Below are 25,057 nucleotides of genomic sequence, written 5' to 3' on the forward strand. Positions count from 1 at the left end.
CTCTCTCTCTCTTCGCCTGTAATATTGCTCTTTGATTGTACAACGAATAATATTTTAACGCAACTAAAGAGAGAAACGTGCACGTATGAATTATGAATGGAAAGTAAACTGAGCAGAGGAGAAGTAAAAACTTGGAAAATGATTATGAGGTTAATTCTCTTATAATATGATACTTTAGAAACACGATTTCGACGATGACGAATTAATCAAATTATGAGAAATCTCACGAATCAATGAACAAATAAACTTTTAAAATTCGAGTCAAGAATAATTTTTCCATTTTCCAATGAGTGATTCGATTTGAATGATAAAAATAACGTGAGTTTTAATATTTTGTATTAGTAAAGATCTGCATCAGTTCTGATTCAGTTTGTTAAAGTTGAAAGTTTCTCGATCGAGTTGAAAGTTTGGAAGACGACCAGTTTTGCTAATCAAAAGTTAAATCACGCGAAAATGTGGTACAACTAGTTGTTAGTCACAGTTCGTTGATTCCCTCAGCTTTTATTGGACGCTACGAGTCAGTCATGGATTCGAATCGCAAGAAGAAGATTAGAGGGAAGAAACAAGCGTTTAATGTTCCGTGAATTTTATAATTGGCGTCGACTGTTAATAGCGATGGTATCTTGGGATTAGCAAGTTCTTGCTTTCAATATTCTATCAAATAATTGCTATTCGAATTTAACAAAATATCGATTGCCTTCGATTTTCGTGAATTGAAAATATGAACATTTTTCTCTCATTTATGTATCGTTAATTGTCTCTTAACAAGTGTAATAAAATCTTCATTTTATCAAATAAATTACAAATAGTTAAATAGAGGTTTAAGATCAAGAAGGATAATAGTAAAACGTTATTCCATTTATCTTGAGAGACAGGTTAAACGATTGTAGCAAGAAGAGGCAATCACGTTCACATGGAATAAAAGAATCGTCATACAAGTGGCAAGTGAATCAAGACAATTGTGATCAGTTAAGTAGAAGGTTTATAATTATGATGGACAAGTAGAACGTGTCAATAACGATTGCACGAGTCGAATAGGTTAGTTACAGTTAAATAAGAACGATAACAGATCCATCAGATACAAGTGGATCAAGATAAAACGCGTTCAGATACAAAGAAGCAAGGCGAGTATAGAAAAAAGATAAAGATTAATCAACTAGAAGAATTCTAATCAGACAAATAAATTAAGACAATTATGATCGGATTAGATTGATCGTTGTTTGACAATTATAATGGAACAAGAAGACATTATAAAATATATGGAATTAGATAGATTAACACAATTATAATTATAATATATATATTAATATAGATAGTCAGACAATTATAATGGAACAAGAATAATAATATATTAATATAGATAATCAGACAATTATAATAAAACAAGAAGACATTATAAGATATATGAAATTAGATAGATAGATTAACACAATTATAATTATAATATATATATAATTATAATATATAATTATAATAGATTATATATATATTAATATATATTAATATAGATAGTCAGACAATTATAATGGAACAAGAAGACATTGTAAAATATATGGAATTAAATAGATAGATTAACACAATTATAATTATAATGTATAATTATAATAGATTATATATATATTAATATATATTAATATATATTGTCTGACTATTAATATATATTAATATATATATATATAATTATAATATATAATTATAATAGATTATACAATTATAATTGATGCGTAGAATGAGACACTCGTGGAGTGTACAAACAAGAGATTACAGAATCGTAAAGGAGGATCAAGATATAATAAAAATTTTTAAGTTACTTTTTTTCTCCAATCATTGTTCTTCGTTAGTTCCTTTTTCAAATTAGTTTCCTATTTATCTTGAATAACGAGGAACGCAGCCATAACTCGCAGTGTCCTCGATCTACCGAAGTACAATCTTTCCAAAATGGAGGACGACAAATCGGTATGCCGATGAATCCAAATGACAAATCTGTTGATCTTATTCGCGTTCCACGGAACGAACGATCGGAATAGTTCGGATTCGAAGCGGCGATAATCGAAATTGCTAAGATTCCCAGCCCCCTCTCAGGAACGAATTTACGCGGACGTGCCTGGTAAATCCTCGTCGAAATTTTTTCTTTTTTTTTTTTTTTTTTTTTTTTTTTTTTGTAACATCAATAAACGTTGGAATCTATGCCAGGCGCGAAAAATCCGAATTTACGATTCGAAGAGGAAATTTCAACGATTGAAGTTAAGATTCTATAGCAATAATAATACAGAAGCTACGAATTTCGATAGAATTATCATTTTACCTCGAATAATTCGAAATTTTTACGTTTACGTCATTTAATATCATTTGTAAATGAATAAAACCAATTTCCAAAAAAAAGGAAAAAGAAAAAATTTGTTTGCAAATAAGCAAGCGAAGAAGTAAATTATTTTTATATAGAAAAATTTAATTGTATTTTATAGAATATTTTATAGAAAATACAATTATAAAATATTGCTTCTATAATTTTTATTCTCCAAAAAGTTTCTTCGAAATAATAATCACGATCGAAGAATGATCTTGCTCGATCAAAGGGTGATGTTGGCTCGATTTTAGATCGCTGAGTGAATTTTCCAAGGAAAATCGGTCAAGCGTTTGTATTTTATATAGAAAATACAATTAAAATATTGCTTTTATAATTTTTATTCTCCAAAAAGTTTCTTCGATGATAATCACGATCGAAGAATGATCTTGCTCGATCAAAGGATGACGTTGGCTCGATTTTGGCTCGATTTTGCCTCGATAGAAAAATTTTTATATAAAATTTAATATAAAAATTTAATTGTATTTTATATAGAAAATACAATTAAAATATTGCTTCTATAATTTTTATTCTCCAAAAAATTTCTTCGATGATAATCATGGTAGAAGAATGATCTTGCTCGATCAAGGGGTGACGTTGGTTCGATAAAAAAATTTTTATATAGAAAAATTTAATTGTATTTTATACAGAAAATATTTTATATCAAAGAATGGTCTTGCTCGATCAAGGGATGACGTTGGCCCGATTTTGGATCGCTGAACGAATTTTCCACCAAGGAAAATCGGTTAAGCGTTTGTATTTTATACAGAAAATACAATTAAAATATTGCTACTATAATTTTTATTCTCCAAAAAGTTTCTTCGATGATAATCGAAGAATGATCTTGCTCGATCAAAGGGTGACGTTGGCTCGATTTTGGAGCGAATTTTCCACCAAGGAAAATCGGTCAAGCGTTTTAATTAGGTCCCCAGTGGCCGATCGACGAGGGGGACGAATGAGAGGGGAGGAAACGGGTGTCGTGATTCGAATTGAATCCGAGGGGCCACTCCGAGTTTTATGTTTATGAATATTGCAAGGGTTGAGATCGTGACCGTTCCTTGCCGAAAATTAGGGCAAACTTTTAGAATTATCCTTGAGGGGGGGAAAGGTGGATCGGGCATGGAAATCATTAAACTCGGGATTTTCGCGTGCCCGGCCGCATTTATATTACCTAATTCGTGCGCTTTGAATCGTCGCCTCGTTTCCTTATCATCCCGTTCAATTTACATTTCGAATTGTCTGCAAATATCGGTGAGATGTGGTCCACTGGAAATTTGGTATTTTATTATATAGGGAGGGAAGGGACTTTAAATAAGAACGTATACGATACGTCGAGAGTAGAGGTTAGGTTCAGGATTATTCTGTGTACTTCTTTTGCTTGGATTTTTGGTCAAAGTGACTTATGTAAGGTAATCAGGTTTATATTTTTCTTCTGGCTACGGTGAATCATGAAATACTTTGTCTTTTGTGCTCTACACGTTGAATAAAAATATACCAAAATGTGTTAGAAAATGAAAATCTTTTGTGGTGATATAAACTGTTGCTTGAAAATTGAGAAAAATGTTGAACATTTCTATATCGTCAAAATGAACTCTGTGAATTTATTTTTATTTTGAATGAATTCGTTATTTTTTTTAATTGTTTATTATTGTTTTTCGGTCAATCAATAAATTATTTATTTTTAGTCACCTCGTTTCCTTATCATCCCGTTCAATTTACATTTCGAATTGTCTGCAAATATCGATGAGATGTGGACCATTGGAAATTTGGTATTTTATTAGGGAGGGAAGGGATTTTAAGTAAGAACGTATACGATACGTCGAGAGTGGAAGACTCTTGTATGGTAATAGATTTAGGTTCAGGATTACTCTGTGTACTTTTCTTGCTTGGAATTTTGGTCAAAGTGATTTATGTAAGACAATCAGCTTTATCCGTATCTTTTTCTTGGTGAATCATGAAAATATATTTGATATAATACTTTGTCTTGCATGTTCTACACGTTGAATAAAAATATATCAAAGTGTATTATAAAATGAAAATTAAGAAAAATGCTGGAAGAAAAGTGAAAATTTTTATATCATCAAATTGAATTCTGTGAATTTATTTTTATTTTAAATGAATTCGTTATTTTTCTTATAATAATAATAAATTCTTATAATAACAAATTTTTCTTATAATAATAATAAACTAACTGTTTATTATTGTTTTTCGTTCAATCAACAAATTATTTATTTTTAGTAATTATATATTTATAATATTATATGTATTACAGAAAAGAAAAATTTTTTTAAATCTTAATTATATAATTTTTAATACCCCATATTTGGCCTTTTATTAAAAATTGTTATTTAAATCCTTTTAACTTAAATTTTCTTAAATATTTAAACATTTTTGTGACAAAAAAATTCATTTTCTTCTCGCTCCTTTTTAGAAATATTCAATAGTTTATTAAAACATTTTAAAACAATTTTTTTTTATTTTCAAACTTAAAAATTTCGATATCCAAATATTTATACGATCCTTTGTAAAAGTTAAGGATAATTTGAATTTCTAATATTGAAAAAAAATCATGAAATTTTTTAAAAAAATAAGTTGAATTCTCAATTTAGAATTCGTGTTCAAAGAAATTGATTATTTGTCGAAGGAAGTTCTAGTTTGCAAGATTGATCGTTCAAGTTGAAAACTGGAAAAATGTGTCCGGGCCAGGTCCCGCGAGGATAGGTAGATTTCTCACTTAGCATTAAGTGAATCGATCAAAAAGCATTTTGGTGGAAATTTCTCCAGTTTTTGTTTTACGACCTTCTTCTCATTCGATTCTTCTTTTATTTCGGCCTTTCTCCTCATCCTGACGACACTCTCAGAAAATTCGTTTTCGTTGTTCGTCGACAAGATCTGCAGCAGGTTCGTCTCCATTTCAAAGGAACGGATTTCTCGGTTTTCTCGTAAATAACCTAATCCATGCTTTGTAATGCATTCCCTAAATAAAAGATCCAGAGAGAGGGGAGAATATTGTCTCTTCGTATTATTAAAATAATTTAGAAAAATACGTTTAATCAATTTACATACAGCAAATATTCAGAGTAAATTTTGTATATTTTATATATATTTCACATAAAAATATACAAAATTTATATTCAAAATTTAGGTTAGAAACGTTCAAAAATAATGTAATTCACAAAAGTTGTCTAATTAATTAATTCAAACACGAAACCAATCGATTAAAAAAAGATTCAACTCCAAATGGCTTTTTTAAATCATAATGTATCATTCATAAAATTGTTGTAAGAAATATTCCTTCAAAAACAAACATATTCATCGTATAATTTAATTATTATATAAAAATAAAAACAATTATATAAAAATAAAAATACATAAAAATTCGATTATACCCTATCAAAATTATGAAAACTTTAAACCGCCATAATTCCAAAAATAATGATTCTTGCTTAACGAATGAAAGACAATTGTAAGCGCGAAATTTTCCCCTTTAAAACCTATTTTTATTTATCTCGATACGATTTCTGGTTCCTGAGATATCGTCATGTAAAGAGAACGATAATTTCCAATTTACCGATTAAATCCTATTAAAATTAGAAAAAACTTGAACCGCTATAACTCGGAAGATAATTATTTCCGGGCAACGAACGAACGATCATTAGAAACGCGGAACCTTACTCTTTAAAACGCTTTCCTCTTTATCTCGATACGACTTCCGGTTCCCGAGATATCGTCGTGCAAAGAAAAGTATAATTTTTAATCGCTTACTCGAACCTCTCGCTCGCGCCTCCTTTCACTGACCTATCCCAAACTCCAGACAAGCGACAGACGTAATTCCAGAAAGAACGTAGTACGCGTTTCCAGAAAATAATGTAGGTCACTGGGTCACGGGCCCATTCATAATCTCCGCGCCATGTTAAGTGGTAACTTCGAATCGTTATATCTCGGCAATCGATCGAGATATCCGGATGAAACAAAAATTCATTTCACTTACGTGTCTCTCTCTCTCTCTCTCTCTCTCTCTCTCTCTCTCTCTCTCTCTCTTTCTCTTTCTCTCTATCTATCTATCTATCTATCTATCTCTATCTCTATCCCCCATGTGCGTTTCTATGATAAAATTTTTAATTTCTCCTTACGTTTTTTTTTTTTTTTTTTTGGCACGAAAAATCGAATTCTCGTTTGCGATATATCGAATTAACGCTGATAATCGAAATATCAGCTTTGTTACACGCCATGTTCGATACGTTCTCCTTTCTTCGTATTGACGGCTTTGAATTGTGTAATTGATGCACAAAAGGAGATTTTAACCTGGGGGTACATCAATTGTGAACCAATTTCATTATAATAGAAGTGTGGTTCTCTCTGTCGACCTTCCACACACCTATGCGCGTGGAAATGGATATATAATAAACGGCCTATGCGTGCCACGTAAACCATCGAGCACAGTGGCCATTATTAATTATCCGCCGGTGTACTCCATCAGTGGCTAATCAATCGGGAGTTGGTGACTAATGGGTGTGAATCTAATGGCCTGCACGAAACAGATCGGGCATTCCTGCGGACAAATACTCGACGAGTGTCGATTTCACTCATTGTCAGATCTCTTCCGCTCATTCTTTGTTATGATTATATTTGTTATGATATGGAGGATGGTGAAAATATTTCTTTTCTTTATATAATAATAATTCTTCGTTTATATATAATAATCGTCGAAATACCTCGAACATTTTAATTAAGTGGAAGAAAAATTATTTGTGAAAAATAATTGATTTCTTTAATTCGTAAAAATTGAAGAATCTTTTAATGATTCGTGTCATTTTATATATTTAGAGAATGCAATGATATATAAAAAGACATAGAATAAAAAGTAGTATATATATTATGATACTTAAGAAATAAATCTTTGATTCAGTTCCATTTCTGTCTTTTTGTCTTTCATAAAAATATATATATATATATATATATATATATATAAATTTCATTGCACAGATATTCACAGTTTAGTAATTTTATTCTTTATCCTATTAAACAATATATTTTAGATTAGAAATATATTCATTTAATCAAAGTACTTCAATCTTTTATAAATATAATATGTATAATTAATTATATTAAAAATGATATGTCTGTCAAATGAAATTAAATAAATAATAAACTGCAATGATTAATAATACAAATTTAGGAATCAAAGATTGAAAATAAATAAAGCATGTGTATTTTTAACTTAGAAAACTTAAAATAAGATTCTAACAAAAATTTTCACATTTTCTTCAATAATAATAAATAATACATTTTTTGGTAATGAAAAAAAACCATGTACAAAAATTTAAAATTAATCACTTCAAATTCTGAACAATAAAAGTATTTAAATACATAAATAAATCTACTGGCTAAACACGTCAACCATAAACATGATTTCATTTAACCGTTAAATTTGCTGTTCGCAAAAACATCCTAATGGATCGATAGCATACTATAATGTAGCCTTGCCGGTTAACTGTTCGTATCTTTACTTGTCTTGGCTAGTAAAGGTCGAAGTAACAAAGTAAAGAATACCGCCAAAACTTTGCAACTTGCCAAATCGCCTCGTATTTTCCGCAAAGTTGCGCAAACTCTAAGCGAAAGTCTGGAAAATTTTCACGAAAGCTTGCCTGTAAAAGATATTAGCACCATGGAATCGACAGTGCATGGTCTATGCGAAAAAAGGGCAAACTATTGTTGTTTAACAGAGTTACAAGCAGCTAAAAAATATATTTCTTAAAATGAATTTTATGTAACGTCGCTCCCGTTTTTCTTTTAATATCGTGAAAAAAATTTGAATAAAAGAGTAATAAAACATCGAAATTTCATTAAATTATTTAAAGAGGATAAAGGTAAAGATAAAAGTTTAATTGTAATAAAGAGAAATGAGAAATTTTTTTTTTATTTAAAACTTACATATAATGATATGAAATAAATAAAAGGGAACAAAGATACAATAGTATAAAAAAGAGAATAAATATAAATGTTTTACAAATTTTTAAATTTAATAAAGGATTAATAAAATTTAATATAAATTTAAAAGGATAAAGTTTAATTGTTAAAACAGAGAAAATTAATTATCGTTATTTAATTAATTACTTAAATAATTATTTTTCCTTTATTTAAAATTAGAATCTTTTCTAATCCATACAACGATATGTTAAAAAGGAAAAAGATGAAAATAGCAGATAAAATACTGTAAAGTAGAAATAAAATAAAAGGACAAATATATTAAAATGCTTTATAAATTCTAATATTTATTGAAATATCATTTTACTATTCCTTATACGTGCAATTTTATTATTTTACAAAAAGTGTATAATGGATTGCATAATATCAGTGATTTGATATGATGAAAAATTCCTAAGAGATATTTTAAAATAAGTTTTTTTCAATTACAGGAATGGAATGATGTGAACATGAGATGGAATGTGTCAGATTATGGGGGAGTGAGAGACCTCAGGATCCCACCACACAGACTTTGGAAGCCTGACGTTCTCATGTATAACAGGTAATTTAACGCTGCCTTCATCTGTTTAATATTCATAGTAGATTCTGTTTTATATCATGCATGCTCATAAATAAAGGTATTTCGGACATTGCAATATCTTTCACAAAGCTTACGTAAGTTTTTCTTATCCATACTTTTAAATATCGTTTTTGAAATAAATCTAATACGTGTATTTTCTCTTTCTTTCTTTTTAACGTGGTTATATTGAAATTATATTATATTTTTTAATAAATTGAAATGTAAATCTATAAATATCTCAACATAAGAAGAAATGCATTAACATTTCATAATAAACTGTTTATATAATATTTATTGATTTTATTTTATAACTTGTAAAAACTTGTTTTCAGTGAAATCTTTCTATAAATAAAAGAAAGAAATTTCATTTCTGGTCTCTCGAGTTCTAGAAATAAAAATTCTTTTCTCTAGGATAAACTTTATTCAAACTTCATTGATATCAATTTCTGTGACTACTTCGTTTATACAGCAAGAAATAAAATTTTCTTAAATAATTTAGACAGGATTTTTCTTTCAGTATCAACACCAAAAGTATACATATATATATATATATTTTATGAAAATGTATTGAATATATTTAAAAAAAAGTAATATTGAGGATTTTTAAATATATAGTCAGTCATAAAAATTTTTACATGAACTCTGTAATAATATAAGATAAGGTTACAAAATTTTAAATCATAAAGAAATAACGAAAAGGAATTCATCTTCTCAAAGAGATTTTCCATTGAATAAAGAATTGATCTACATTTATATATAATACACAAATTTTTATTAAAATTAAAATTTTCTTGTAAAATCTATATAATATAAGCATTTTACAAATTTAAAAAATATACACATTTAAGGAAAAGGAAGTGGCAATGATTCTTCTTTTTTAACACACAAAAGAGACTACGTGTTATGGATAGAGTAAGTTCTCTTCCTATCCACGTAAAGTGGATAATGTTTTGCATATACACGTTTACTTGCTGATATACTATCGCCAAATTTCTTAGCATATTTAGTAAGTTGCACCAGATGCTGGTACTAGTGTATGTAAATTGGAAGTATGGATTACGTAAGCATGTTTTCGTAATTGACCCTATCCAGTATCAACACAGAATTAGGATAGGATCGTGGAACATGTCAATAGATTAACTAATCGATTTGCCTAATTGTTGGTGCAATGTCCTGTCTATTCTTCTTTGAGAAAAGCTTCCTTGAAAATAAATTATCGTTTGATTAATTGTTTGCATACAACTTCAATATCTTTTCTCCGTTGACTATTTTAAAATTAATTATTTTAAATAATTTTATCTGATATATTGAATCTATTAGCTACTTTCCAAGTATCTTTTTGTAAACAAATTTGTATTAAATGTAGCAGTATTTAGCTTAAGTATTAAAATTGAACTAAGCAAACCAACATTAGAATAATATATTATATATAAATCCTATTATTTATTAATTTTTTTAAATATAATCATTATGCATAATATATTTAAATAAATATAACAGGTCAATTATTCTTGTATCAAATAATGTTAGAAATTAAAAAAGCTGAAAGTAGATATCTAAATTCCTTCAATTACTCTCATTTTAATTACATATACATTACATTATTTTAATTATAATAATTTATAATACATTTGAACAAATATTACATATCAATCACTCTTATATCAAATAATGTCAAAAATTAAATATTTAAATCTCCTCAGCCTAACTTACACTCAATACTAATACCAACAAATCAACATTAGAATTATAAAATTAATTTTTATTCCTACTTATCATTTACATATCATATTAACACATATATATAAATTATTCTCGTACGAAATAATCTTAGAAACTAAAAAAAAAAAAAAAAAAAATATATATATACAAGTGTTATTCCAAATAATTTACAAAAGATAGATGATTCAGAAATTCGAACCGAAATATAAATTATTTAATCAACAGTAAACAGTGTTATGATTATTTCGAGGACACGCATTGATTGTACACATATTAACATTGACTAATAACATACTGATAATTGTTAATCGGTCTCATTAATATAAACGCCACTTTAATTCCAACAGTGGCTACTATTTTCCCTGCATTATTTAACGCACGGCCACATGTTTACGGGACACCGATACATAATTACGTGTGTATGTACGGGAGAACCGATATTAACGCGTAGCTACGTAATATCGTGCCAGGTCACAGATTCACTTTTAGAAACCGTCTCTGTCGACAATCTATTAAACGTTCCTCAGAACCCTACGAAATCCATATCTGCCTTTAATCGATCATGCATAAGGAACACGTAACTAATTGCATGAAAATTCAATCTCGTCCAACTATCATCTCAAAAGTGTTTACGTTATTTGCATTACAATCGCCCAAGACTCGAAGATTGACATTGTCTTATTCATTCGTCTCTGAACAACGCGTTGTATATATTGTTTTTAGATGATGTCGAATTATTATTATTAGTAGTTAATTTTTTTTTTTTTTTTGCAAAAGAAAGGAAATAATAATGTAGAGAAAGAGATTGAGGAGAAGTTTATATGATACATTGAAGTTTTGTTTAACGGTGAGATTTTAATAACGATTGCAATTTAGGTAAAATTGAACAACGAACTTTTTGTTGCAACCATTGCTGTTTAATTAATATTTAATCGTTTAATAAACAACCTTCGGCAGAAAGTTTCCACGTGTGGAAATAAATGGAATTTATCCTGGTTTGATTTGTAATTTTCGAGAAACCGATGAAAGCAAGTTATAATAGATAGTTTCAGAATATTAAAGGGAATTTGAAATACAAATATTATATTTGTAATATAATGAATAAAGTTATAAATGGCCGGCGAGTTGGTAATATCTGAATCTGAGAATGAATATTTAACAATTTCAAAATAATATTTATAAATATTTCGATATTGAAATGAAACGAATCTTTTGTAAATAATACTCAAATTGTGAAGATAAAAGAAAAATAGAATTTTATTTTAATTCTTCTACTTGTAATTATTCAAAAAAGAAACAGTATTTAATTTACGATATCGAAACTATCGTATCGTAAAAATTACAATAATTAAGAAAGATTTTATTCGAAAATATTTTAAAGATATCCGTAATAAAACTCTACTCCTCTTCTTCAAAAAATATTCGAATCGATCCTTGAACCTACTCGCGATACACTCAACTCCATCACTACCTCTTCCAAATTCACCGCCTATTAATATATCGTATATTACGTTATTAAGTTTCAGCGTTGTTTAGAGTTTATTTCCAAAATTTCTCCTAATTAAGAAAGATTTTATTCGAAAATATTTTAAAGATATCCGTAATAAAACTCTGCTCCTCTTCTTCAAAAAATATTCGAATCGATCTTTGAACTCACTCGCGATACACTCAACTCCATCACTACCGCCGATATTAATATATCGTACGTTACACGAGTTTCAGCGTTGTTTCGAGTTTATTTCCAAAATTTCTCCTAATTAAGAAAGATTTTCGAATATTCGAAATATTCGAAAATATTTTAAAGATATCCGTAATAAAACTCTTCTTCAAAAATACTCGAATCGATCCTTGAACCCACTCGCGATACACTCAACTCCATCACTACTTCTTCAGACCCACCGCCTATTAATATATCGTACATTACACGAGTTTCAGCGTTGTTATTTCCAAAATTTCTCTTAATTAAGAAAGATTTTATTCGAAAATATTTTAAAGATATCCGTAATAAAACTCTGCTCCTCTTCTTAAAAAATACTCGAATCGATCCTTGAACCCACTCGCGATACACTCATCTCCATCACTACTTCTTCAGACCCACCGCCTATTAATATATCGTACATTACACGAGTTTCAGCGTTGTTTTAGTTTAGAGTTTATTTCCAAAATTTCCCCTGCACACCGGTGTCTTCTCCTCCTCCTATTAATTTCACAACAATATCACAACATTATTTCTATAACAGATCGGCGGGAGGGTTGGTAGCAGCCGCCATAGATTTAAATGGTCGTTGGCCAACTTCCGCCGTACAATTGGCCTCAAACGCAGGGACCAATGTTAATCTTGGCGCTAAACACCGATCGTTCTCGAAGATGGTCGCGCGGGTGAATGGAGGATCGATCAATTAGCCGCTTTGTCGCCTCGTCACGCCGCCGCGTTCCTCGTGTGCTCCACTTTTCAACCGACCAAGAACCAGACGTTCTCGTTTATTACGTTGCGGCACGTTCGATGCATATATATATATTGCGAGGTTTCTCGCGATTTTGTTCCACGTGTACGCTTCTTTGTACTCCTGTTTTTGCAATTGAACGGATGGTAAAGTTGCAATGTTGATCCATTCGATAGGTGTTGTATATCGAGTATAATGCATGCTCGTGTGAAATATCGATCGGTGTGGTTATGTATATTCTTGTTTATAAGTATTGGGATTAAAAGTGTAGAAAAGAGAATGGGAAATTATGGAATAAGAATCAAGAGTTAGGGATGAGACTTTTTTCAGTAATTCCAGTAGAAATAATTTTAAACGAGGAAATAAGAAATTATAAATTTTTATTCGTTTTATTCGTAGACATTCGATAAATTGGATTTAATAGGGATTTAAAAAAGTTTAAAGAAGATATATTTTAAAATACATTTAAAATTTTATCGAAAAAACTGTCCATAAAATTGAAAAGACGAAAAGCAAGCTCTTCTTCGTTATAAGGAAATAATTATATCATTCTGATTTTTTCTTTCTACGTTCTTGTAACGCAAGTGCCATGATAAACTTCATCATAAACTTTCATAATTTATAAAAACTTTACGCAATCATTATAAAAGTGTTGCTAAAAGATAAATATCGACATTTTCATCGATGAACAAACGCAAGTTCGTTCGCCCTTAAATAATTTTCATCTCAAAACTCTGTCACAATTCCAAAAGTCAACGAAGAAGAATCCTCCCTGTTATCCAGAAATCGCAACGCGATGAAAATAGGGAAGCGAAAACCGAAAACAATAAAGCCAAAGACCAAAGAGGATCAAAAATCATTCCTCCCCCCCTTTCATCTGTCATCTCCCCCAATTTTTACACCATTTTTTCGACGGACGGATCTGTCGAACGTCAGATTCATTTGGGGTGGCTAGAGGGAAATAGGAAAGGAAGAGAGAGAGAGAGAGAAAAAAGTTTATCGAGACAGCCGATCCGTTAAGAACGATCTAAATTCCGAACTATCAGAAGTGGTGGTATGTGGGGCAAAAGTGGGACGCCGGGCCAAGTGGGTCAGTCGCATTAAAAACAAAGCCACCGCCACCATTTAAAGAGAATCAGGAAAAGTATCTTCCTCCTTCTCCTCCTCTTCCTCTTCTCCTTTTCTTCTCCCCCTCTGCGCGGGGAAATATATTGTCGGAAAACGCTTGCGGCGTTGCCCCTATTGTTTTTAAGTAGGCAATGTATCGGCTCCGGTATTTGTCGAAAGTTAAAAAGTTCGGTTTTAAGGCGCGGTGGTTCGAAAGAGGCGGTGGTGATTCACTTCCGGTAGAAACGGACGTGGTATATACGTAGAGGAACGTTGGAGGACGGGGTTGAGGATAAAAAGCCGCCTCAAAGCGATTCGAAATGATTAATTCGAAGATTAGGAGAGAATTATTATTTTAACTCGGTCGAGGGAGGCGAGAAATTTTTTTACTCAATTTACCGAAAGTGATATTGTAAATAACGAGCGATTTCATTCGGGTGGGAAGTGGATAATAATGATGAAATAAATGAATATGATTTAACGAGATTTTTTTATATTATATTATATTCTTTTTTATTTTCTCGTTTAAATATTTAAACGAGATATTTTAACGGAGACGATTGAAATTTTATTTGGATATTTTCGATCGAATTTAATTGAAATTAAGCTTTATTCGAAACGTTAATGTGTGGCCAACTCGGCTCTCCGCGTCGTCGTCAGACTTTTTCGCGCTTTTTACTCCTCCTTGCATTGTTTCCGTCTATCCCACGATGCAGCTTTTGAAACGGTTTTGGCATCTTGGCAACCAGAAATCGTACACCGCTGTTATTAACTTCTCTGCCCCAGCTTTTGCCCGCAAGTTTGTAAACGTTTCGCCGAGTGTTGAGTTTCTTTTGTGTCGAAGATAATAGCGCGTAAACAGTTTAACGAAAAAAGATGTAATAAAATTTGGAACGGGGTAGAAGATCATTATTGATCTATCTTTGGATAGTTTCTCCTTAGCAATGATCTCGAAACAAAATTTATATTTATATATTTTTATATTTATTATAATTAAATTACTATAATTATTATATTTATTAAATTAATTATTATAATTATTATAATTAAAATACTGTAACTAAAAAATTGTATAACACGTTTTTATCCAACGAGTTTTATAATTGCACAATGTGTATATAAATTTCAGTAATTTTATCAGAAAATTGGCATTGCTAATTAATTGACCGTTTAAAAAAAAAAAAATTGAATTGAAGTAATAAACAACGACAGCACGGTTTATATTCCTTGGCAATGCATCGCGCGGTTAAATAAATTTTTAAATCCCCGTAATTAATTAAAATAAATTTGAAACACGGCTGTCAATTATCGTGTTGTTAAAAGTAACGGGATAAGCTTGGTATCGCGTGTTATAATAAAGTAAGTTTCTCCCCTGCAAAATAAATGCGAGGGTGTCAACAACAAAAAATAAACGATCTCGCTCCTTGCGAGAATGAGACACAATTTGCCAAACGGATTACCTGCCGTGTGTATTTATAAGTACGATGTTTGCATTGTTTCAATATAATTTCGCCAAGTGCAAGTAATAACATTATTTGGATAATTTTGTTTATTTACAGTAAATTATGAGTAATAGAGTTTACGTGTAAAAATACAGTGTTAATTTTACAATATAAATGGACTCGTATGTGATTAATAAAAAAGAAATGGATGAGTAACAATGAGAATTTTGTTTTTGTAAAAGGGATACAGATCCTCCATTTCTGATCGATTTTTCATTCATAATCCATGTTAAAAAAAGTTCAGTATTGGATGGAAATTTAGTTCCAAATCCAATAAAAAATAAGCCAAATCTGCTTCCGTTACAATTCTGTGCAAATTTATTCAAATTTGAAAAATTCTGCTAATTATGCGAAAGATTTTTTCTTTCATTTCTTTCCAAAGTTGCGTCCCCTCCTCTCTCTCTCTCTCTCTCTTTCTCTCTCGCTCCTATTAAATTCTATCTAAATTGCTTGTAAAAGGGAGAGATGCGCATTCTTCGCTCGATCGATATTCACTCGATTGTAGAAGAAACGACTCGACGAGCGTAGGTCCATAACTCTATTTCACATATTGGTATTTTCATTTAAGTGACGAGCAATTTATAGGTAAAACGAAAATAAAATTGTCATCGTTTTGGTCGCTGCAACGTGATCAAATTTCACGTGAGGATATTTCAGTTGGAGTCGAGCTGTTACCTCACGTATCCTATACTGATCGGAACGTACGTGCCGCACGTGTATACGTTATCATACGTTCGTGGTTTCGAGAATCTGGTACGATCGGTAATTTTGTTGAATAAATCGACAGATCGGTATATATTCGAGAGAAACGATTAATCGAGGGATATCAAGGGATTAATAATTCCAATAAAAGGGGGGTGGAAAGAGCGAAATCGACTTGGCAGGAAAAATTTTCAAACATTTTTTTTTTTTTTTTTTTTATTATTATTCCGAAAGAAAAATGGGAATAATTCCAATTCAAATTTTTTGCCTCTATTGCAAATTAAAAAAGTTTGTTCAACGATTAATTTTTGTGATCCGATTTTTCTCGAAGATTTTACCAGATTTAACAAATTCTGCAGTAAAAATATTGTGTAATTTTTTGATTATTAAGTACTAAAAGAATATTGACGAATGTATATTACATTATTTAACATTTTCTATTATTGCTTTCGTTACGTATTTGAAATCGTTTATCAATCGTGATAATTTGATTTTGTTCGTATAGTTAACGATTATTTCGATTGCAAATAAATTTTTAAAACGACAATTTATTGTATACAGGACAATTTAATATTATTTATTTTAAAAGAAAGTAAGAGGTTTCTAATCGATTAAAAAATTTGCGAGAAAAGAATTAAATAATAGCGGAATATGAGGGAAAAATTCTTTAAATTAGATAAAGCAAAGAAAGTAAAATGCAAATGTTGGGAATTGTGTACGTGTAAAGGAAATCTTACGTACGTGTACAGAATTGTGATGCGAGGTATAAACTTACCGCATACCGGATGTCTAAACTAAAAATTGATGCAGAATTTATCTAGTTTCGCATCTCTTTTGTAAGAACGTTGCATAAACTTACTCGTCTATAATAAATAATTACAAGCAGTTGAATTATAACAATGCGTGCATGTGCAAGATAACGGTGTTTGAAATATACGTATGTATCTGATTCATAATTTATTTCTATGATAATGTTTTATCCAAATGAATGGAAGATACACGAAAGAGATGAAATTTCATCCATCTTAATGTAATTGATTGATTATAGCGAAAATAAGCGTAGTTTGTTTCTAAAAAATTTTTAAGTAACTTTACGGTTTCGTTTATATTTCTACTATTGTTATTAATATTAATGACTGATTTATGAATAAATTTATAAAAAATTTATAAAATAATAATTTATAAAAAAATAATTTCTATTATTATTATTAATATTAATGGCTGATTTATGAATAAATCGATTATTGCAAAATGATAAATGTATCGATGAGAAAAAGATAATTATATTTGAAACATCATTGACATTCAATTTTTCATTTTTACAAACGTAAAATTAACCCCACGTGGAGAAATTTTATTTATTTTAAGCGTGGTCATATTTTTACACGTGTGAAATAGTAATTTAATTTGCTACTGCGTGCGTTAATTTTCCATTGTATCATATAATGTCTGCCATGCTGTCACGTTAAACTATTTACATTATCAATTCATATGGAAGAGTGGGATAATACAATAGTACATGATTTACAGCAATAAGAAATATATATATATATATACTGATTTTCCAAAATAGAAATTTATATTTCACTCAGAATGATTAATCATTTCTGCTCTGCTGTCCAATATTTTAGTTAAGGTTAAACCTAACCTAAAATATTTAATACGTTTGTGAGACATCTTTGGAGGATCTATTCCAGAGATCAAAACAAAAGTTGGTACAAAATATTGGAGGAAGTTTATTTATCAAGTTATAAGCAATTTAAGTTTATTGATTTAGAAGTGAGATGAAGATAGAGTGAGATCTAATTTTATCTCTGTCGTACTGCCATACGCGCTCTATCCTCATCTTACTTCATTTAACGCCAACTTAAATTGCTTACAACTTGATAAAAAAAATCTCGATCGACGTTTTGTACTTTTATTTTCAAGTTTAATAATATAATATAATAATTTAAAATAAAATCGTTCTGGTCATAATTCTGTAACGAACAATTACAATTTTTAAATTATTATACTTCCTCGAGATTAGTTTAAATATCTATCCATAAATTTTTGCAACACTTGTTTCTTCTCAACAAAAATTAAATCCCTTATAAAATCATCGAAAACTAAATTACACGATACAACATAATATTTGGCCGATACAAACGAACAATTTGCATAATACGCTTCCCCTAATTTCCATACGAATAAACAATGCCAATCGATGACTTTTCATTCGCAACCGGCTTGTCCCGACAAATAAACGAATATTTACCATCGCTATATTTCTCGCCTGCATCCAACACGCTTTCCAAATTATATATATATATATTCTGTAACACGATTTTCATAAATTCTTTTCTCGGTTAATTACCACCTTCGATTCTTGGCACGATTCGAGCCTTTTCCTTCTTTTCTATTTACCATCCAATTCCAATTTCTTCCTTGTTTCTTACATCCAACTTACTTACATCAACATTTATACATTTAATCGCTTTTAAAAATTCTACGTCCTTCCAATTTAATTACCATTATTTTGCGAATTTTTTCTTTACATTATTTAATAAACATTATTTTCTTTTCCCTTTTATTTATCGTACACTGCAATTTCTCCCTTCTTCTTCTTCTTGCACGCTCAAATTATTATTATATCAGATCAGATGATGGATTATTCGCGACGAATGGTGACGAGAATACGGATGTTTAGTGCGAGATATTGATTTCGAGAACGTAGAAAGATTGGATGCTTAATTGCTTGCGTTTTAATTTTTTCCTTTAATTTAACTTCACGTGCAATATTAATCTGTTAATGCATAATCAATTTATGGTAAATCGTGATGGATTTCAATTCTTCCAAATCTTTGAAAAGTTTGGTCGAAGAGTTGCAGGTTGTAATCGATAATAGTTTAAGTATATAGTACAACATAATGTACTAAACATAGTGTAAATTGAATTAAATTAATTAAATTAAAATAAACTACACGTAATATAATATATAAATTAAATATATACTTATAGTCGCTTTAAAATTACACGCTTCTTCCAATTTAATCGTACACTTAACGTTTGCGCAATGCTGTTTTAGATTCGATTATTCTTCATTGTTTGCGTCCGTGCATCGCAAATGGAATCTGTGAAAACAGATTAATGTTTAATAGCGGGGATTGAAGGCAAGGTAAAATTGTTCCTGCACTTCTGTTAACGACTCAACGCGTCTTAGGATGATGTAGTAATTGGATCGTGCTTTAAAGTTTTTCATTAACGTTTCGATATCATCGTCGTTAATCCAAAGAATTATTTCGTACAAATCTCCTTTATTTTGGTAGAAAAGTCGAACTTGAAGTAAATATTTTTTATATAGAATTTAATTATATTTTGGAAGTTTTGTATTATATTTTTCTATATAATGATTTATTTATGAAATGTATTCGAGATGTTATTTAATTAAAAATTAATCTAATCATTACGATTGAATATTATTCAATCGATTATTTTATTTTATTGCGAGAAAATAATTTATGATCCGATCAATTTATAATTTGTAAATTTTCTATTGGAAAGCTAGAGAAAAATAAATTAGAATAGCGCAATCTTCAAGATCATTAAAAATTAAATAATCTCTAATGCTATCTTTAATTAATCATTATTTTTAACACTAGATTTACGGACATATATTATATACCTTTTTTTAATGAAATCCGTCTTTTTGACAGGTATATTAAAATGCAATTTTTTGTAAATTATTTATTTAAAATCTACAAATTTTTATTTGCTATTGTCTTCAATAGATTTTTTACATGTAAACTCTATCTTGGATGTATACTTTCCGCATAGATACTTGTTAGATTTAATGCAAATATAATTAGACCCCAGACACTAAATTGAAGCTAGTATTTTGTTCATAGTGATGCTCACTGCTCAATTCTTCAGCTAATTGAAAGAGAAAATTCTTTCGAATTTTGTTTACTTCAGTGGTCTCTTTGTATAATAATCCAGGCTTGATGGCTACCAAATCTAAAAACAATTATAAAACACATGAAGGGGCTATCTATAGGATCCTGCTCTCACATTATTTTCTTCATTATCAGCATGTTTTATTTCACTTTCGCTTTCAATATCTGAAATAATACTCATTCTTTTTCTTTTACGGTATTGTGATAATTTTCATTCCCTGTCGTCAGAATCTTCAATTTCGTTTATATTGTCAAATTCTTCCTCGTAGCTTGCGTAATTTATATCAGAATCCGATCCAGATTGGTCTTCATTTATGCTGCTTATTTTTTTTTATTATTCTTTTTTATCAATTCCATGTCTTTTGAACTTGCCCATAATAATATAAACTTAAAAAAATATATTTTTTTGGAGGTTTTGATAATATCTTGAAAAATTCAAATCTTCACTTACGAAAATAAATTTTTGCTAAGCTTCCAAATAGCACTTATTTTTTTTTTTACAAAACATAATTGAAATTATCTCTCACGTAAATCTATTTATTTTATATTAAATAATAAGATAGATTCACAAAAATAATTTCTTTTCTCTGCAAAATTCACCGTTGAAGGGATTTTTTATTATCATATCACAATTATAAACAACTTGTTTGATTATGTATTTGGTTATGTATTGCTAAACAGTCATCATTTGCTTGGTGTTACTTTTTCTTATTCATTGTTATTTTATTTTTGTTAATTCGCAATAATTGATCCATATAAATTAACCCGTAAAATTGACGGATTTTCGTAAAAATAGGTATATAACATTTAGAAACAATAAAATATAAATGTTCCAGAGAATAAAAACATATATTTGCTGCATTATATCATTAAAAACCAATATATAATGTTTAAGGATATTCAAAATTTTTATGCATAAAATCGAAAACCCGTCAAATTGACAAATTTCGTAAATCTAGTGTTAAAGAGAATTAATTTTAAAACCTGTTAAATAACCAGAGAATATTATTAATCGAGAATATCTTTGAAACTTGCAAATACCTTGGATCCAATAGTGTCGCGATCTTAATAAAATCGAACTAATCGAAAACAATCTTCACAATGAAGTATCGCAACGACTCGACGAGACAACGTTCGCTCGCGAAAAAGGACGAATTTTCGACGTTTCGTCCATCAATTATTCGTTGATTCCGTTAATTGGTTAGCCCTCATAGCAAGCGTTAAAACGACTTTTGTTCCATTTTCCGTTCCATCGTCAGCAAACCAATGTTTGACGATGTTGTGTCTCTTGTGTTCGGGGCGCGGCGCGAGATTCGCTAATTAGGCCACTAGCAACTTTGGTAAACACGAACGAGTGGAGAAAAAAGAATTAACGAGTGACAGGATTTATTGACCTCGGGGGCTTCGTTACGTAGGCTATCATTTTTTCGAAACTATCTTGCTCACGTGGATGGATTTTTCGTTCAAATCTTTTTTTTTTTTTTTCCCTCTTCTCCAAGTTCCACCCTTGTCCTTTATTTATACCCGGCCATTGACATCAATCTTCAATTTTATATAAGTGATTTTTAATACGGGAGTATGGAATTAACGCGTATTTAAGCCGTTTATGAGGGGTGAAAGATTAGAAGGGGTGAATGGAAATGGGAGGGTAGATGGAAAAGTTTTTAATCTTTGGACAAACGCATTAAAAACTTGAATTCGTTGAAGGGAATTAAAAACTTGGTGACCAGATAATTATGAAGTTTACCTCAAAGAGAAACTTTTCAACTCGTTTTCGAGGAGCTGGTGGATGTTATATAATAAATACCGTGCTCAACAATCGTGGTTTAAGCAATTTATTAAGCAATTTATTTATTATAGATTTGCATGAAGCGAAGTGATAACTCGAGATAAACATTTTATTTCCTACGACGGAGTAAGTTGATTAAATAAGTTAAATAAGAGTAGAAAGATTGAGAAAGGTTATTAAAAAAATTTTTCCATTAAATCTATTATTTGTTTGTTGTAGAAAATTAATTTGTCTAAGATTTTCATATAATAATTTTTTCAAATAATTAATTTTATCCTCTAAAAAATTTCAAAAATAACATAAATATCATACGTACGTAATTAGAATTTTTTACAATTCATATAATAACTTTCATGTAATAACTTTTTCAAATAATTAATTTTATCCTCTAAAAAATTTCAAAGATATAACATAAATATCGAAAATCATACGTACATAACAATTAGAATTTCACAATTCATATAATAACTTTTATATAATTAATAATAAAGTTTAATTATAATTAATAATTAAACTTTTTCAAATAATTAATTTTACCCTCTAAAAAATTTCAAAGATAATATAACATAAATATCGAAAATCATACCTACGTTAACAATTAAAATTTCACAATTTTACTATTAGCTTTTTTTTTAAATTTGAATTAAATAAATTCCCTAAAATAATTTGATAGTACTAACGAAGTAGAATTTAAAAGTCACGTTATTCCGAACGAAGTATATCTGCATGCAGGATGCATAGGGTGCAAAAACGCAATCATAGCATTTTCCGGATGAGAATGGTCTCTGATGAGACTATTACCGGCCATTTTCCGGCCGGAACAAATGATCCTAAACACATTAAGCTTGTTCCCGGTAGGACAATTCAATCGCTGTTAATCGAATTTTTCCCCGATCTCTATGAATCACTAGTCCGCATGCTAACCAGACAATCAATTATACCAATATTTCTATTACATTTTACGCGATATTGATAACATTAACACGATATTATTGAATTAAAATATAAATAAATTATCAATTAAACTTTTCGAATACGCATATTTATTTATTTCAAGGTTGAGATTATTCAAGCAAATGGATAAAAAATTTACGAGACTTACGCAAAAATATTGGTCGAAGCTTATTTTTAAACTTACAACGATTCAATTTAGATCAAATATTATATTAAAGATTCATCGTGTATCTCTAATTAAAAATTCTTACCTATACGATTCACTTTCTCAGACATATATCTCTAAACACAAATTATCCATTCCTTCCTTTACTATAAAATATAAATGAAATTTTAAAACGGCGCGCAAATCGATCCGCCATAATCTGAATGTCCAATGACACGCGTCGTGGTTCCACCTTCGACAAGTCGCAAGCTTGGAAAATATGCGCCACGATCCATATCGGTTGGAGCTCGCCGAAGCCTCTCGCCAGGTCTTCTGGGTGAAGTAACCGTGAACAAGTTATCCATTTAGGTGGGATTTCATCTCGCACGACCGACTTCCGGGATCGGTCGTGCCGCCGACTCGATATTCGGGCCACCGTCACGAACACCGTCCGTCGGATGACACACGTGAAGGGGACACATCGCCGTCCGATTAACGCGGCATAAATATCGTTTGAACCGAATAACTCAAAAAAAAGGAGGAGGGGAGGGGAGAAGAGGAGAGTAGGGAGAGTTGTGCGCGGTCGCTTGATGCGATGACAAAATGAGTTTACGTCCGTTCGACGATGGGGAGTGAGAGGGGAGGGGAGGGTCGGCGTGAGCGAGAGATCAGGGGGAGGGGGGGAGTGGAAGGAAAAGTAGCGGAGGTTCGACCGCATAGGGAAGTTGGAACGGAGCCAAAGGCAATATGCATTAGCCATCGCGTATTTTGAAATTCAAGCCAAAGCAGATTAAATCCTATCCCTGGACCTCCTCCTCTCCCTCTTTTGCCTCGTATATTCCCCCTCCGTTTCCTTCCTTGGAAAACCGTCATGTCCTACTGTCCTGTTTGCGGCCGCGTAATGAACCGCCCGATGCCTCAAACTTTTACAGCGTTTCGATTGCCGTTGCTAATCGATATGCGGTCACCCAAATCTCCCGAAACCGGCCGAAAAGAGGGGCCGAAATTTCGCCCTGTTAATCGGCCATCCCGCCGTGCATCTGGACCGTGTATCTATCTATCCCTTCGTGTCGTGCGGTCGACGAAAAGTTTAATCCTTCTGGCCAACGTTGCTGCGATATTTTATATTGCTGTTATACGCGTTGTTGCGTTTTTTCGCACGTTTTAATCTTATCTTCTTTCTTCGTGTTTTTTTTTTTATTAGTTTTCTTTAGGGAGGAGATTTGAAAGTTTATTATTTTTATAAGTTTATATTTATATATTGTATTTTGAGATTTCGTTTTAATTCTTTGGTCTCTCTAGGTGAAGGATGTCTAATCTGCTAACTAGACAGATTTAAAAATTTTATCTTATGTTTTTAATTAATCTTGTGTTAGACAATTGTTTTTATTTGTTTTACTTTTAAAGTCAGTCGGGTTAAGCTTAATTTATTTTGTCAGATTGGAATTTAATTTAGTTTATTGTAGTTAGTATATGATATTTGATATAAATATTTTCTTTTATTTATAATTTTGATATAATTTTGAGGTTATATTAGTTTCACAATTTTCACAGACAATAGTTTGAAGTTTAGAGCTGATATAAGTAATTCTTTGTTTAAGAATTATTTTGATTGATTCTATCCTTCGAATCTTTCTCCATTTATGATATTTTTTACAAATAGAATTAAAAAAATTGAACAATTTCTATCATTCATAAAAGAAATAATTAACGAATAAATTTCAATCTTCACATTTTTTATTTTCCTCAAAAAGATCATAAAATGACAAAATAATTATCACTTTAGAAACAACACATAATTCTCATTCCAATTACAACTTATCCCTCACAAAATGAATTACTCTTCATCTCGATATAAAAATTATT

At 30.2% G+C, this 25,057-nt stretch overlaps 1 protein-coding gene across 1 annotated transcript in view; it reads left to right on the top strand.

Annotated features, from left to right (window-relative positions):
• Nucleotides 1-25,057, top strand: part of LOC122715576 (CHRNA7-FAM7A fusion protein-like) — a 68,103-nt gene that overhangs the window by 11,600 nt on the left and 31,446 nt on the right. The window contains exon 2 of the mRNA XM_043937859.1: nucleotides 8,764-8,873. Coding sequence (XP_043793794.1) covers nucleotides 8,764-8,873 — 110 coding nt within the window. The remainder of the gene's footprint in view (nucleotides 1-8,763; nucleotides 8,874-25,057) is intronic.

The sequence above is a fragment of the Apis laboriosa genome, unplaced genomic scaffold, assembly GCF_014066325.1.
Source record: "Apis laboriosa isolate Shangri-la unplaced genomic scaffold, ASM1406632v1 scaffold38_cov145, whole genome shotgun sequence".
Lineage (NCBI taxonomy): Eukaryota > Metazoa > Arthropoda > Insecta > Hymenoptera > Apidae > Apis > Apis laboriosa.